The following is a 17,632-nucleotide window of genomic DNA, read 5'->3' as shown; positions in this document are numbered from 1 at the left end:
GGACTTTCTCATCTTTCTTGTCTAATTCGTAGCCTATACTGTAATTGGACCACTGTTTTTTGAAACGTTTCAGGTTTTCATGGACGTTTCCACTGAGAGAAAGGGGATCGGGAGTTCGCAATTCCATTGTTTTAATTGCGAGTATGAGAGATTCTTGAATGCAATAATTGCTTAGCCTATAATAATGATAGGTGCCTCATCTGGTACTGTTATCAGTCATAACCTTGAAGAGCATGGAGACTAAGACATTATAAAAATTAAAAACAATTCGAACTAAATCGATAGGATAAAATTCACTGAAATCACTGTAGCTGTGGATTCTGCTTGAGCGTCGTGTCGGGGGATGAGTTAAAACAATCTATTTACCCATTTTCTTCTGATGATCTGCGGCAGTGAGCATGGTGGCCTAACAGGTGCATGGCCAGTTCCCAGTTCTTAGCTGATCAGGTGAATTCGCTGATTTCCGTCACGTTATCCTCGTCGCCATGATGTGGGTCGGTAGCCGAAATAAATGAGACGCTGATGATCACTCAAAGATGTTTATTATAACGATTATAACGAAATCACGACTTGAACAGGAAGGGGCTGGCTCTGGCTAGTGGCCAGTCTGTCTGTGGGTGCCCCGTTGCCAGGTCGGGCACACACCCTATTGAGTAAGGCTATGATGCCACATAGCCTTACTGCAGAATCGACACCCGACACGACGTATTTGCAAACTTCAAGTAACGTATTTGCAAACTTCTCAACTTTCAACTTACCCCAAACCGGCATTTTGGCCGCCATCTTGAATTTGGGGGGGTTTGTATGAAGTTTGAGATGGCCATCATCGATTTTCTTTTTCTAGACATCAAAACGAAGAGATTGATGTATCACACAATATGCCTTCACGAATCTGCACACGGGAATACGTATGCCCCCTGACTATAGTAGGTACGGTCTTCGTTCAGTGTTACGGAGGTCCGAGGTTCAATCCCCGGAGCAGGCAAAAAAGTCTGTATCGAAATTCCAACGCAAGTGCCTAATGGTGTCACATGGGTGCCATTTATCACAGTTTTTGAAAGAATCCCCGTACATATAACCCATTTTTTTTTCGGGGGGGGGGGGGGCTTTTTTCACGGCCACACAATGCTAGGTGACATCACCTACACGTAGTTTTGGGTGACATCACCTATAATTTTAGGTGACATCACCTGTTCCAAAAATCACCTCACCTAAGTTTGGTGAGGTGATGTCACCATATTTTTAGGTGATCATTTTTACTAGGGATTGGCATGCTTGTTACTTTCATCTTGAGTGGCTTCTGTGATTTGGTACCTAGTATGGATATTATCACTTTTTAATGAAAAAAAAGAATTCTGAGCATCAGATTTTGGGTACCAGAACAAAAGACAATTATCAGTACCTACAAGACAATCATTACAGTAGGGGCCGAATTCTTATGGGAGATGCATATACCTCTTTCATGGGAAAACTGGTGGTGTGGTTAAAAAAATTCAAAATTTCGATATTAAAGCTGAAAAGCTAGAGTAAGTACTTACCTTGATAGCGAGACTATCGCCAAATGGATATTGATGGATATGAGTTTTGATTGGCTCCGCCGTCTTTGGCTGTATGGAGATCTTGGGATCCAAAAATGGCGCACGATGTAAGTAAATGTAAATACAAAATGGCTGAGAATGTAGGTATAGTTTTTTTGCATATCGCAACGAGAACTAATTACTCGAATGCATTATTACGACGTTTATATTCATAGTCTTAACGGCTAATCGTGTATTATATTCGAGAAAACTTATCTTGGTTGTCGTTAACTCTAGTGTCTCTCTTTAGAGTGATGCTGGAATCGCACGCTGAATTTGGCAGCTGAATATGGAAGTCAACAGTCAGCTCTAAACTGCTGAAAGTTTACAAATTCGAGTTAATTTCATCCAGATTTGTATCAAATTTATTCGAATATTTTAGACAAATCCGACATTATCCGATGGTCGCTGAGCCTCGTTGCTGAATTTTGAATCGCGCAAAAAGGCATCGGATCGATGACTTCCACATTCAAGCTACATTCAGCACTGTGAGGAGCACACGTCCCTTACCCCGACTTTGGCCCACATTTGACCGCCATGTTGTATTTTGGATCTCAAAGAAGGTCGAAGTTATACTTGGACAGCAGATTTAAATTCTACAACCAAAAGTACATCTAAATTGACCCCTCAGTCGACCAAAAGAGTTGTTCCCTTAATTTTCATCCCAACGGGGGTTGTTTGGCTGCCATCTTTGATAGGGGACGTCTTTTCGCATATTGAGAATGACAACATCGGAATTCAGTTTCTAGACATCAAGACGAGGAGATTAAGACATCTCCTACACTTCAATCATTAGTAGGCACCCGGGACCCTAAACATTAAAGCTTGCACCCGGACTATGATCCAGAGAAGAATAGGGTTGGTATAACGCAGAGACGGTGAGAAAACTTTCAAAAGGCTCGAATAAATTTTACAAAATTTGATTTGTTACTCTTGTTACTTTAGCAACGAAAACTTGCAACTTATTTCAATCATTTTGCACTGAATTTCAATAAGTTGTGCGCCTTCAGTCTGTAAATTGGCAACAAACACAACACTCTGATTTTACTTCGTAAATGCAATGTATTGCAATCGATGCTACTTGGGTGAGTGTCTAAGGTGTAGAAGATGATGAGTGATTGAGTCCTCGATAATATTTCCTGCGCATAAATACTTCCATCGCTGGAACTTACATAAATTTCTCCTGCGGAGGAGCCGTAGTGTCAATGAATTATGAATAACTACCCAAGTAGCATTGTCATCTACTTTCTAGGTGGCGCTCATCAAGAAAATGTCTACTTTCTAGATAGAACAATTTTCTTGAAAGAAAATAGGTATAAAGTAGATCTAGAAAATTGACACAAGAACATAGAAAGAAATACATTTTTTCCTTGCATTTTCTTAAAAGAAAACATTAAGAAAGAGCCGTATGCGAAAACGACATTTTTCGCCCCCCCACTAAAACTTATTCAAACTTCGTCTATCAGTTACTAATACTGGAGCGCTTCTTTCCCCAAATTATCAGACCCCCAACAAATTTTTGGGGCGCGCTACGGGGGGTGGAAGTCAAAACCTGTGACCCTCGATATCTTTCGAACGAAACAAGACATTGAGACCCGGTTTGGACGAAAAATCGTCTAAAATTGCATACTTTAAGATTCTATAGGTCAAAATCCCAAAATTAAATTTTTAACTTAACTTAGGTGCTTTTTTTCAGTTTTTGAGGAAAAACAATTTCTTTTAAACAGATTAAACTGAAATTTCACATTTTTTGATTTGAACCAAAACCAGTTTTTTAAATTGTTCGTCTTTTTCCGCATCCAACGAGTGGTCGTGTAAGCTGGGGAACCAAACGGTTCCGGAGTTATGATCGATTGAAGTTTCCGCTCAACGCGCGCCGACCGATTTTCGCGCGCAAAAAAGTCGGATTTGACTGTTATTAAATCAGATTTAATGTTCAAACTGAGCAAAATGCACTATTAGGAACTCTTGAGGGTCGCTGAGTCCAGTAATTACAGATACTTCCAAAAAATTCACGTTTTTAAAATTACAGCTCCGTAGCGCTATTTTAGAGGCCCACTGAGCGCCGACAGGCCGCTCAGTGGTCCTGTACGCTGGAGCTGTAATTTTAAAAACGTGAATTTTTTGGAAGTATCTATAATTACTGGACTCAGCGACCCTCTAGAGTCCCTAATAGTGCATTTTGCTAAGTTTGAACATTAAATCTGATTTAATATCAGTCAAATCCGACTTTTTTGTGCGCGAAAATCGGTCTGCGCGCGTAGAGCGGAAACTTCAATCGATCATAACTCCGGAACCGTTCGGTTCTCCAGCTTATACGACCACTCGTTGGATGCGGAAAAAGACGAATTTAAAAAACTGGTTTTGGTTCAAATCAAAAAATGTGAAATTTCAGTTTAATCTGTTTAAAAGAAATTGTTTTTCCTCAAAAACTGAAAAAAAACACATAAGTTAAGTTAAAAATTTAATTTTGGGATTTTGACCTTTCGAATCTTAAAGTATGCAATTTTAGACGATTTTTCGTCCAAACCGGGTCTCAATATCTTGTTTCGTTCGAAAGATATTGAGGGTCACATGTTTTGACTTCCACCCCCCTAGCGCGCCCCCAAAATTTGTTGGGGGTCTGAAAATTTGGGGAAAGAAGCGCTCCAGTATTAGTAACTGATAGATGAAGTTTGAATAAATTTTAGTGGGGGGGGCGAAAAATGTCGTTTTTGCATACGGCTCTTTGCTAGAAAATAATTCTACTTTCAATAAATTTTCTTTCTTTTTTTCCAAATGGAAAGTTGACAGTAAGTAGACCTATGAAATTGATCTATTTTCTTTGGTCAGACTTTTGACTCGCAACGTTTTTTCTTTCTATTTTCTGGATACCTCTCATTTTCTTTGTTCTTTCTAGAAATTTTCTTAATATTTTTGTTCTAGAAAAAAATTCTATTTTGCTACTTGCGTAGGAAAAACGTGGACGACCGAAGTGCGAAACCACGTATCTCCGTTTGCGACGTTGCAGACTTTCCGTCATACTTGATTTTACTTTGGAATAAGTAGTCAACATAATTTCTTGAAAACTTAATTTTTCCTCTTCGTTAACTAATAAATATCTGTTAATATTCTGTTCAAACTAGAGTACCTTTATAGACAGAGTATGGCCATTTCTGTTCCGGTTTTTCATTGGTCGCGTGAAAATAGGCTGATACGATGTTCTCACGGCCGTAAATAAACAAACAAGATGGCTGTTATCAGCAAGCAAGATTGAGGTTATGCACATCTTACATCCTCCTGTGATAAAGGTGAAAGGCGATTTAACAATGTTTTCATGTGTATTTTTCGTATGTTTTTCGTAGATATGCTAGTTTAAATTGTTACTGCCGCATAATTGAAATTTCTGTCAAATTTAGCTTCTTATCGATGTTACAGTGAGCCGCCATCTTGTTTTGTTTATTTACGGCCGTAAGAGCATCATGAAGCCTAAAAACTCGTTGACCAATCAAAAAGCGGAACAGTTTTCCTGTAGTAAAAAGATACAAATGGCCATACTCTGTCTATAAAGGTACCCTAGTTCAAACTTCGAGCTACTTGGCTTGCTGCCCTTCAAAAACATAATGCAGGAGCGGAGGTTTTGAAACACTGCAACGAAGATGCTTGGTTTCGAAATTTGGCCATCGATTTCGTGAAAACTGAGCTGTTAAAGAGTAGAGCCCAGATCACATGACAGCCGATTTCGTGAAAATGACTCATCGATTCCGCTGATGATTGTTGATCACTGAAAATAGCGCGGCCCGCGCTATTTTCACGATCATCGATGAGGTCGGGAAGCAAGTCCAAGCAAGTAAAGTGAACGTAAGAATATCATCCATTACTTATTTGTAATTTGAATTAACAACTTACATATAAAAAAAGCTAGAAATAAGCGCGACGAAATTCACTATAATAAAAAAATGTTTTGTTTGTTTACACGCTTTCCGCTTTCCGCCATTTTCACGTCATTTTCGCAGTCGGACGTGTGAACACAACTGAATCTAGATTCTGGCATCAACACTCAACAAAAGCACCGATGTGCCATTTTCAACTCAATTTCGCCTCCGTGTGATCTGGGCTTAGGAAATGAGGTGAAGGCATAGAATAATAAGGCTACGCCTCGTAGTCTCTAGGGCCTTGTCTCGACGGCGCAACTGTTGAGGGAAGCTGGCGCAACTGTTGAAGGAAGGAAGTGTCTCAAAAATGTTTCACTTATAAGAGAAACTTTCAAGGTCAGAAACCTGGAACCTCAACAGTTGTTTACCTTCTTAGTATTTTGAATTGATAAACGCTGGTTACACGTGAAGCGGGAGTTTATTACGGGTGTTTTATTCCGGAGCGGTTATTTCTTAGAAATATTTGTATACATTTCAGTATTAATTTTATATTTTCGTTTATAGCATATCACTACAGCAAGAAAATAAAATTTTATCGAATATATTTTCTTTTTATCCAAATCTGTGTTATGTTATTGTTTTTTGTTTTATACCTGGTCGAAATAACGCAAAATATTCACCTCCCGTTCATAATTGTCAGTTCAGTTACCTCAATTGACATCATTTAACCTAAAAATATTAATGTTGTTCAAATATTCCCGCCTAAAAGTTCCAGGAACACATGCGTGCGCGTCGAGATAGGGAATTTCGGTTGGTGCAACAAACTCGCTGCAGTTGCACCTAATTCCCTCAACAGTTGCGCCGTCGAGACAAGGCCTAGTAGTTGGCGCAGTCTCTTTATTCTATGGTGAAGGGGGATGATGAAAAATTTCAAATTCGAGAATTACTGTTTTTAGGCGTTGCGTGGCCTCCTGAACGTATCTCCAACAGTTTCAACAAAGTCCATGAAATTTAATGGAATTTTAGGCGTGAAATTCAACGCACATAAATTTCATGAAATTTCCAACACCTGGTATTAGAGTACCTATATTGAGAGAGTATGGCCACTGGCGTTATCACCTCTGATTGGCTCAGCCATCTTAGGCTTAATGGAGCCCTTAGGACCCAAAAATGGCGGACGCCATAAATTAATGTAATGCAAAATGACTCAAAATGTAGTTTTCTTTGCTTATCGTAACGAGAAATTTACTCAAATGCACTATTGCGACATCTTTACATATTTTTAAGGCTAATCGTGTGCAATTTTTGAGAAAAATTATCTTACATGTCGTAAGGTTGGCAGCAAGTGCGGTTGGTGATAACCGTCAAAAGTTGGCAATGACCCCCCTCCCATCCACAAAAACCAAAACAAAGCACCGCCATTTTTGGGTCCTAAGCCTCTCCATGGGGATCAGTGGCCATACTCTCTCAATATAGGTACTCTACCTGGTATTGTTATGTGTCGAGTTTTTCGTGAAAGGGTTGGCATACATTTTTGAAGCCGACCCAGCAGCATGAACTTCCGATAAAAAGAAATTGCCTCGGTAAAAGAAAAACTTTATATTTTTTCCCCATTTATTTAGATTAGGAACTACAAAAGGTAATAATCTAATTTACATTATTTACAATACATGATAAATTTTTTTAAAAACAACACACAAAAAAGAAGAACATGGTTAGCGCACATCCGATAAGGTTTTTGGTGACTGACTCTCCATGAAATCTATCTGATGAAAATTAATGTTTGCCACCGTAGTCAGGTATAACATTGATTGCTTTAGTATTGGGAGCAATCGCTTCGTCAAATTATGACAATTCTATTTGTTAATAACGCTATGAGGTGGTTCGCCTGCGCCGGATGAAAAAGCACTGAAGTTGGCATATTATCATTAAAGGTTCAGTTACACGATCAAATTATGAGCCATCAAACTGAAGCTCTGATTGGTGGAAAAAGACCCGAGGTGAGGATGCGACCAATGAGACGCCCAATTTGATGGCTCAATTTGATCGTGTAACTGGACCTTGTGATCCTTATATAATCTAGGGACGAGATTTTCCACCACGCTGCGCTGCTTCACAGTCAGAGACAAGAGACCCTCCACTGGCCTCCTAGCGACAGGTGGAAGCTTTTACTTTCGGGGTTTCAACAATTCTTTATGGACAATTATTAGCGAGCAACAGTCATCACCCTATTTTCGGCTGTTGACTTACCTACATGGTCGATGATGAGCTTCGGATGACATCATGTAGAGTACCTATATTGAGAGAGTATGGCCACTGGAGTTACCACCTCTGATTGGCTCAGCCATCTTAGGCTGAATGGAGCCCTTAGGACCCAAAAATGGCGGACGCCATAAAGTTAATGTAATGCAAAATGATTCAAAATGTAGTTGTCTTTGCTTATCGTAACGAGAACTTTACCCAAATGCACTATTCGGACTTTTTTACATATTTTTAAGGCTAATCGTGTGCAATTTTTGAGAAAAATTATCTCAGATGTAGTAAGGTTGGCAGCAAGTGCGGTTGGTGATAACCGTCAAAAGTTGGCAATGACCCCCCTCCCATCATCAAAAACCAAAACAAAGCACAGCCATTTTTGGGTCCTAAGCCTCTCCATGGGATCCAGTGGCCATACTCTCTCAATATAGGTACTCTAACGTCATGAGCCAAACAACTTTCCCAAACGTCGGCCATTTTCGGTAGAGTACCTATATTGAGAGAGTATGGCCACTGGGGTTACCACCTCTGATTGGCTCAGCCATCTTAGGCTGAATGAAGCCCTTAGGACCCAAAAATGGCGGACGCCATAAATTAATGTAATGCAAAATGACTCAAAATGTAGTTTTCTTTGCTTATCGTAACGAGAAATTTACTCAAATGTACTATTGCGACATCTTTACATAACTTTAAGGCTAATCGTGTGCAATTTTTGAGAAAAATTATCCTAGATGTAGTAAGGTTGGCAGCCTGTGCGGTTGGTGATAACCGTCAAAAGTTGGCAATGACCCCCCTCCCATCCACAAAAACCAAAACAAAGCACCGCCATTTTTGGGTCCTAAGCCTCTCCATGGGGCCCGCAGTGGCCATACTCTCTCAATATAGGTACTCTAATTTTCGGCTTGTTTGCAAAAGGAAACTGCCAACACGTTGTTGAACATCAACCATGTAGGAAAGTCAACAGTAGAATGCTGAAGTCCCGAAAGTAAAAGCTTCCACCATGGCCAAGATACTAGTGGAGGGTCTCTTGTCTCTGTTCACGGTTCACGTCTTTGAGAAACAATACTAATCTTAATGTACAAGATAATGCAAGAAATTCTTCCATATAACGCGTTACAGCATTAATCAAGGTAGAATTACATCAAAGTGTAGGTTCATTGTACATTTATACCTAAAACTACGATAACAAACGTCGCCCGTTGACTCAATGTGTAGGTAAGACTCTACCTAACGCGTTGAGTCAATGGGCGACGTCCGTTACCGTATTTTCAGAAATAACTTTACAATGAATCCTCACGAGATCTGTTAGATAAGAAACCGGATTTTGGTGATAGCTAGCCCATTTTGCGTCTAAATTATAGGTTTCTTTGGACAGTCTGATAGCTGATATAACATACTGAAGAACGCTAGATTTTCAGATTTTGTTCATTTTGATCAGTGTTCATTCTGTGTCACGTTGAATACAAGTAAGTCAGATGCGTTCTGCGATTCTCGTCATGCGACCACTGAAAGAGCAAAGGTTTCACGTTAAATTTTGTTTCACAGTCGGTACCTTGGACCAAAACTTTTGATATACTAAAGTAAATTTTATTAAGATCATGGTATGAGTAACAACTCATGCAATGACAGTGTACAATATAACTACAATACATACAACTCAGTATTTTCAGTGGTCTAAACGGTTCAAAACTGGTCCGGAGTCCGTCAAAGATGAGGAGTACCGATGGGAAACGACCATCAACGGCAACTGACATTTGCCACGTAGAAAAAAAGCGGGCAAGTGCTCAAAAGTGGTAATTTCAAGCTTTCTGAGTAGGGTGATATTTCTGAGGGCTCTGCACATACAATTTTGATGAAATATTTAGACATGCATCGAGTTTCAGCTAAACTCGTCCCAAGATTGTTGTCTGTTCAACAAAAATCCAACCGAATGTCAATTTCTCTTGAGTTCATTGAACGTTCTAACATTGATCCTACATTTTTAGATACGATAATTTCCTGTGACAAAACTCAGGTTAGAGTCCCTTTACACCCAGAGTTAGGACAACTCACTTTTGGATGGGCTGAAAGTGGCCTAAAAAAATCCAATTCTGATTGGTTCTCGCTCATGGAGTCGTAAACGAGTGCACCAAGATGGCGGTGACTCGAATGTGGACAAAAATAATGAAAATATTATCTAATTGTGGTTTATCAAGATTAAATTGTTATTACCATCGGTCCGAAATGAAAATACATGAAGCAATTATTCATAAACCAATCTCATTTTCTTTGTACCTACCTAATTGATCAATTTTGTTGATGTTGTTGTTTTTGGATGACGGACATCGCAGGATTTCTTATCTTCATCCCTCAATATCGTTCGTTTGGGTGCACTCGTTTGTGCCTCCATGGCCAGCCAAGGCCGGCTGCCAGTCAGCTGATGATCGAGTTGTCTTAACTCTGGGTACAAAGGGACTCTAACTCAGGTGCACGGCTACAATATGGAGACGAAACTTCAATCATCCATGTGAGTTGAAAAAGGTATAGCGCAAGACCGACAAATGAGTGATAAGTTCGGTCAACATGGAACAAGAGTACAACAAACATGGGAATCGCAGAACAACCATAAGGTTATGCCTTACTTCAAGCCACGTACCGACAAAGTTAATTAAGTTTTTGTCATATTCTGTTATACCCTTGTATTGCAAGTTGCATACAGGGTGTTAGAAAAGTTCCCTCCCCCCATCTGACTTTTTACCTAATAGGGATAGAGATTTGAAACTTGGAGGATGTTCCTAGGTCAAAAGGAGCTACTTTTTGGTCCCCCTAAAATTTTCGGGGGGCTCTCCTTTGGGGGGTAACGGACCCCAACTTTTTTTTTCAAATAGGAAGACCCCCTTTGTGATACCTCGTTCGAAAGAATATAAAAAAGACATTTTTTCGCGCCAACCCGAAGTCATTACCTTAAGCCGTTTCAAAATGGCGGCCGGTTTAAGTTCAAATGGCCGAAAATTGGCATCTCGGCTATTTGCACATGGATTTGTTTGAAACTCAGTATCTGGAGGTATTTTCGCACGAGAAAAACGAATTTGACATTAGATTTTTTAAAAAAAAACCCTAATTTTTCAAAATGGCGGCCGGTTAGGCTCCAAAATGGCCGAAAAGTGACAAACTTGATTTTTTGCCGATGGATTCGCCTGAAACTTGATATCTGGGGGTATTTTTGGCACGAGAAAAACGAATTTGACGTTACGACTCACGTTTGTCACTTTTCGGCCATTTTGGAGCTTAACCGGCCGCCATTTTGAAAAATTAGGGTTTTTTTTAAAAAGTCTAATGTCAAATTCGTTTTTCTCGTGCGAAAATACCTCCAGATACTGAGTTTCAAACAAATCTATGTGCAAATAGCCGAGATGCCAATTTTCGGCCATTTGAACTTTAACCGGCCGCCATTTTGAAACGGCTTAAGGTAATGACTTCGGGTTTGCGCGAAAAATATGTATTTTTTATATTCTTTCGAACGAGGTATCACAAAGGGGGTCTTCCTATTTGAAAAAAAAAGTAAGGGTCCGTTACCCTTCAAAGGGGGGCCCCCCGAAAATTTTAGGGGGACCAAAAAGTAGCTCTCTCTGACCTAGGAACATCCTCCAAGTTTCAAATTTCTATCCCAATTAGGTAAAAAGTTAGATGGGGGGAGGGGACTTTTCTAACACCCTGTATACTAGGTTGTGAGGCACTACCAAATGAGGTAGCGTCAGATCTGTCTGTCTGTCTCTCCCTCTCTCTCTCTTCATTCTGGAATACATCTGATTTTGTGCTCGCACGCTTCGTCTTGTTGCTTGCTTTGATCTTTTTCTCCCGATTCCCGTTTATATCAGTTTTTTTTTTTTTTTTTTTTTTTTTTTTCAAATTTGTGAATGTAGCGTAGGTATATTTTCAGCTACCAGGCAAGTCCAAGAAACCCTTATTCGGACGCACGATGGGCTATTTATCACCAAAATCTGGTTTCTTATCTAGCAGACCTGGTATAAATTTGATGTCATTCCACTCAGTTTTAATGCTGCTACACGTCATGGATCAATTTCTTGCATTGTTGCATGCAATGTGCATTCGATGTATCACAAAGGAGGGGGCAACCCCCCCCCCTTGTGATACATCGTTAGAAAGAGGATAAAAAAACAAGAATGTTCGCGCAAACCGAAGATCAATCCGACTTTTCGTTCCCGAGTTATTCACGATTAAAGTTCAATTTGGACCAATTTTCAAAATATGATAAGTCCTGTTAGAAAAGTCGCAAAGAGGCCGTCAATGGCTTAAAATTCGTAGCACTACTATTTCATTTATAGCTAAGTTATCGGAGGATGTGCTTCTCATCAGTTCGCGTGGGGAGGGTGGGGGAGGCTCGCCGCCTGAAAATTTTATATTATCGGCGTCGTTTACCCCGTTTCAAAGCGCGCTCAGAGTCATGCCATCGATTGCTGCGGCTGCGGCTGTAATGCTACGAATTTTAACTCATTGGCGGCCTCTTTGCGACTTTTCGAATAGGACTTATCAATTTTTGAAAATTGGTCCCGGTTAAACTTTGAAATTGAATAACGCGGGAACGAAAAGTCGGATTGATCTTCGGTTTGCGCGAACATTCTTGTTTTTTTATCCTCTTTCTATCGATGTATCACAAAGGGGGGGGGGGGGGGGAGGTTGCCATTTGAAAATCTCGAGTTGCCTTCCATAGGGCTCCTTTAGGGGCCCCTTAATAGGCCCCTTGCCACAATGAGCAATGGTCCAAACCGGAACCCTATATCTCTTTTTGTTCAAAAGTTAGAGACACTTCTCAGTTACTTTTGGCCCACCCAGTATAAAACCCGTCGTACCCTTTGGTATATATATATATAGTATATATCAGTAGTATATACTTAGTTGCTGTAATATTTTTGTTTTATCTGCAATAAGGCATCTTCCAATACTCTCAAGTTGAGTCTCCCGTTCCTGCGGCTTTTGACACTGGATTGAAAAAAGGGGGTTGGGGATAAAATTAGAAATATTATCTACCCCCATATCCATTGCCTCCAAAACCACCCGATCCGCTTCCTCCCCCGAAACCTTCACCATTTCCATATCCACCGCCGTTTCCGAAAGCACCTCCTGCTGCGCCAAAACTGCCCCCACCAAACAAATTACCACCAAAACTCCCATGACCACCCCCGTGGCCGAAAATACCACCATGCCCGAGTCCACCTCCGTGACCATGACCGTGCCCATAACCAAAGCCCCCACCATTTCCACCAAATCCACCTTGGTTGCCACCTCCACCGAAACCACCCTGATTCCCTGCGCCGCCACCAAAACCGCCGTGACTTCCGCCATTGCCACCAAAGCTGCCATGATTTCCACTATTGCCGCCAAAGCTACCATGGCCTCCGGCACTTCCTCCGAAGCTTCCATGACTTCCAGCACCTCCTCCGAAGCTTCCATGACTTCCAGCACCTCCTCCGAAGCTTCCATGACCTCCAACTTGATTGCCACCACCGGTGCCTCCTCCGTAGCTCCCACCACTCTCTCCGCCGAGACCGCCAGCACTGGAGCTGCTGCTTCCACCGAGTGAATTAGTTTCTAGATTCCCGGCACCTTCACCGGCACCGCCGGCTCCATAACTGGAACCTGAATTACCGAAATGGGTACTCGAGGCTCCAAAATTGGAACTTGATCCACCGAAATTGGCACTAGATCCACCAAAATTTGAATTCGATCCGGCGAGACCAGAACCGGATCCGTAACCGGAGCCACTCGAGCCGCCAGACCCAACCGTGTGCGGGTATAAGCTACTGCCAAAGGAGCCTCCACCATTCGAGTTGGACCCCCCGCTTGAGCCGGCATACGATCCCGAACCGGAGCTGAAGAATTTATTCGGTTTATGGCTAGGCCGAAGGTTACTAACAAGGCTGCTGAAGGATGGCCGGGGCCTGGAAAGCCCCGGTCGTCCTCCCAGGCTCGTGAATGCGTTATTTCCGTTGTTATGTAGGTTCCCAAATGCATTGGATGTCCATGCGCCGATAGGTCCTCTTCTGGGAGAATCCTTGAGAAGCTGCGAGTGGGCTTTAGCAGGTGCTTTGACTGGTATCGGGAACTTGGCCTCTGTGTTAGCTGGCTTTTTGGAGGAAGAAAGGTATTTTGATGAGCTGGACTTTGTTTGAGGTGTAGCAGCAAGGCAAGTGGCTATCGAGAGTGCCACCACCACCGTTATCTGTTCAACAAACAAGACATGCGATAATAAATTGGGAAAAAAGTTTACACTTAGTTTACAAATAAGGAAAAGTTCGATAACTCAGATAACGATATGGCAATAAGGTTTCCGTTAAAGCTTGAGGCAAGGTAGCAGAGACATTGAACCCAGGAGAGTACCTATTCGTATGGGCTCCGTGAAGTAGGTGTGCCAACATTTAGAACACATTTAGGTACAACAAAAAAAGTAGAAATTTAAACATTCTGATACATGATTCCTCGTGAAAACTTCACGAAAAAAAAACACGGATCGCGCAACGAATATTACCTACTGAAATTAACTCATAACCAGGTATTAATGTTTTCATTTGGCACAGGTTACGGAAAAATTGATTTCCCGCTCGCAAGGGAAACCAGAGTCCGCGCGGAATCACGTGCTACAACAGTTTTGGTAGGCTTCTTGATCGGTCAATATTACTTAACCATCCTATTCTGTTCAACGCGCAACAGCTGAGCTTTTCCGAGATGGAGGTTGCCATATTTTTAAACCACAGAGCCTGTTAATGGAGTGATTTTAATCTGGGCAAACAGAGTGTACAGAGTAAAAAATCGGGCGTATTTTCGGGCGAACCGATAAATGCAACCTCGAATCGACTCGCGGAGCCGCTAGATCCGCGCCAAGCTCACCTGGGTATTGTTCCCGCAGGAAGTTTGAATTTGAGCATTGAAAATGGTACTCCCCAATGTCACGGCTATATTGCCATGATAGCGAAGAGAGCCATCGGTACTTAACCCTCAAATTCTCGAAATCGAAAATTCATTCTTCAAAATTCATCTTATCTAATTTCGATGTAATCACTGATGCAGTTGAAGCAGCAAAATTGTCCTCTATTTTTAAAAGCGAGACATATGAGAAAACCGTACGTAAGGCTTTGTCACCACGCGACGTATACATGACATTTGCTCGTGGGCCGAAGCGCTAAGCGTCGTAATGGAATAGAATCAATATTTGTTCACTCCATAAGGAAATTCTTTCATGAAAGTGCATGGACATCTTTCATGGATTCCGTATGGATCCGTATGCAGGGTGCTCCAGATCATCCGTCCAGTTTCTATAACACAAAAACGACTCAAATTGAGTTTTTTGTCCGCAATTCCTAAAGGTAAATCGACCTCTTGGAATTCGATGAAAATATTTTCAGCCTAAAAAAATTGCTCCCTTGGAGGTTTTTTTTTTTTTTTGAGGGGGAAGGGGCACCCGGCACACCTTTTTCTCGCGGTTTTCAAATAGAAAGGGCAAGTCTTAACTTCAGATTCGGATTTATGGCCTAAATAAAAACTTTTTGATTATAGCTCTTTTTCCCCCAAACCCCTACTTTTTGGAGTTCTGAGGCATTTTTAGTTCATTTTTGAGCAATTTTCAATGGTACGCAGAGAGCGTCAAAATTATTCTATTGTCAAAATCAAATAATATCCTGGAACAAGATATCAATAACCTTTCGTTAATGTGCCACATGATCCCTCTTGACTTCAATTTATTGGGACTTTGGGAGGCCGTAAGTACCTAAGTCAGAAAAGATACTGTATATGACCTCTTCGCCCTAGATTACCATAGGACCCCATTTATCCAGAAGAAGCCGTGTATTTTTGGAGGAGAAAAGGTCTTGTTTTTTACCAAATATAGCAAAAATGCTGATTTACACTTGGGAACCCTGGCGGGAATCAAGGGCGGAGGTTTTTATTTTGAAATTCTGTCGTCTCAAAATATGCACATAATCGACTAGGTGAGTACCTAATCGATGAAACAGGTAATCGATTCATCCCAAGTAGCAAAATAGAATTTTTTTCTAGAAAGAAGAATATTAAGAAAACTTCTAGAAAATACCAAGAAAATGAGAGTTATCTAGAAAATAGACAAAAAAAAAAAACATTGCGAGTCAAAAGTCAGACCAAAGAAAATAGATAAATTTCATAGGTCTACTTTCTGTCAACTTTCCATTTAGAAAAAAGATTTCTAGCCAAGATAAATTTATTGTGATCTTTTGTAATTTTTTTATTCTTTAAATTGTCGAAGGTATTTTCTTTACAGTAAGAAGTCTTCTGGGTTCGAACTATCCAATCCGCTGTATGAGAGGAGGTCGAATTCAGGGACTTCATAGCGTTATTTGAATCGTCGGTATCCACCCATTTTATTTGTGTTTTTATTTTTCATGTTTTTGGGGGAAAATTCGGGGGCAAAATTTCAGATAAGATGTTCAAAGGATTGACTGCAACAGGGATAAGGTTTGGGGGGTGGGAGAAAGTTCTCAAATTCTACTTTCTGGTGATGGAGTAGATTTAAGAACTTTCTGTCAACCCGAACCGCTCGTTTTCCCCCGACTCATCGCTTTATCCGGCCTCTCTTTTTGAGTTAGCTGCACCCATCAAGTAAGTAATGGCATAATTTTCATGGTACCTAAATGCATAGAGTACAGAGGAACCGTAATAACCAATTCTGAACGAAATAAAAATCCAGCGCTTGAGGTTGCAACGCGATTTGGGTCATTTTGACGAATTTTAAATCGAAAGCTGGCAACACTGCAACTCTAAATTGCTCAAATATGTCTTTTCTAATCGAAAGCTCTCAGCTTGCACATTCCTAGTGAAATTTTGAATGGAAATCACACTTCGAAACCTTAATTTTATCATGAAATTCGATATTTTGGCGTTCGCAACTTGGCAACGCTGCCGCGGGGGGCAAAAAATTTTTTATGAGCGTGAAAATTTCAGAGAAGTCACATCTTATACCAGGTTAATACATACTAAAAGTTCAGATCGGTCACGGCAAGGATGAGGGAGAAGAGGTTTAATTTGTCGCCCCATGCCCAGTGTGCTATTTTACCCTTAAAAAACCACAAAAATTCGATTATTTTCCAAAAAACTCAAACACTCTACTTCGATATTGGCCAAAACCCCATCAGGCAGTATCCTGCTACAACTTACAATGTGAATTTTTGATTTTGAATGGAAATCACACTCCGAAACCTTCATTTTATCATTAAATTCGATATTTTGGAGTTCGCAACTTGGCAACGCTGCCGCGGGGGCAGAAAATTGTGTATGGGCATGAAAATTTCAGAAAAGTCACATCTTATACTAGGTGAAAACATACTAAAAATTCAGATCGGTCAGGGCAAAAATGAGGGAGAGGGGGTTTAATTTGTCGCCCCGAGGCCAATTTTCCTATTTTACCCCTAAAAAACCACAAAAATGCGATTATTTTTCCAGGAGCTCCGACAACCTATTTCGAAATTGCCCAAAAACCCACCAGAGAGTACCCCACTACAACCTCCAACCTCAATTTTTGATGTACAACAAAGTCACATTTAAAGTGAGTTCAGGAGCACCGTGTATGATGATAGTTAAGCCGCGCACTGACGCAATGCATGCTATAACAGCCTTGACAGGCATGATTTTAACACTTCTTATCATCCCTGTGGCCTTCCCTGTGGCTAAGTGGCAGAGTGCGGGGCTGTGAGTAACGCGGTTCGGGTTCAAGTCCACACGAGGGTGTCCGGGTATTTTACTTTTTGGGAATTAGCCATGGTTCCAACGAGTTCCAATGGGGACAGATCCAAACCCGCAGGTTCTTGACTGACTGAACCCATTGGAACCATGGTCAATTCCCAACGGGTCCCCGTGGGAATTTGCTACGGATTCCCATTGGGATTTCCTACGGGTTCCAATGGGACAGTTTTGACAGGGGGT

General features: G+C 41.0%; 1 protein-coding gene across 1 annotated transcript in view; it reads right to left on the bottom strand.

The window, feature by feature from the left end:
• Positions 1 to 523: 523 nt before the first annotated feature.
• LOC109041382 (uncharacterized) overlaps positions 524 to 17,632 on the bottom strand; it is a 58,465-nt gene continuing 41,356 nt past the window's right edge. The window contains exon 3 of the mRNA XM_072306345.1: positions 524 to 13,907. Coding sequence (XP_072162446.1) covers positions 12,708 to 13,907 — 1,200 coding nt within the window. The 3' untranslated portion in view covers positions 524 to 12,707. The remainder of the gene's footprint in view (positions 13,908 to 17,632) is intronic.

Source organism: Bemisia tabaci, chromosome 1, assembly GCF_918797505.1.
Source record: "Bemisia tabaci chromosome 1, PGI_BMITA_v3".
NCBI lineage: Eukaryota > Metazoa > Arthropoda > Insecta > Hemiptera > Aleyrodidae > Bemisia > Bemisia tabaci.
This window is presented reverse-complemented; position numbering and strand designations above follow the sequence as displayed.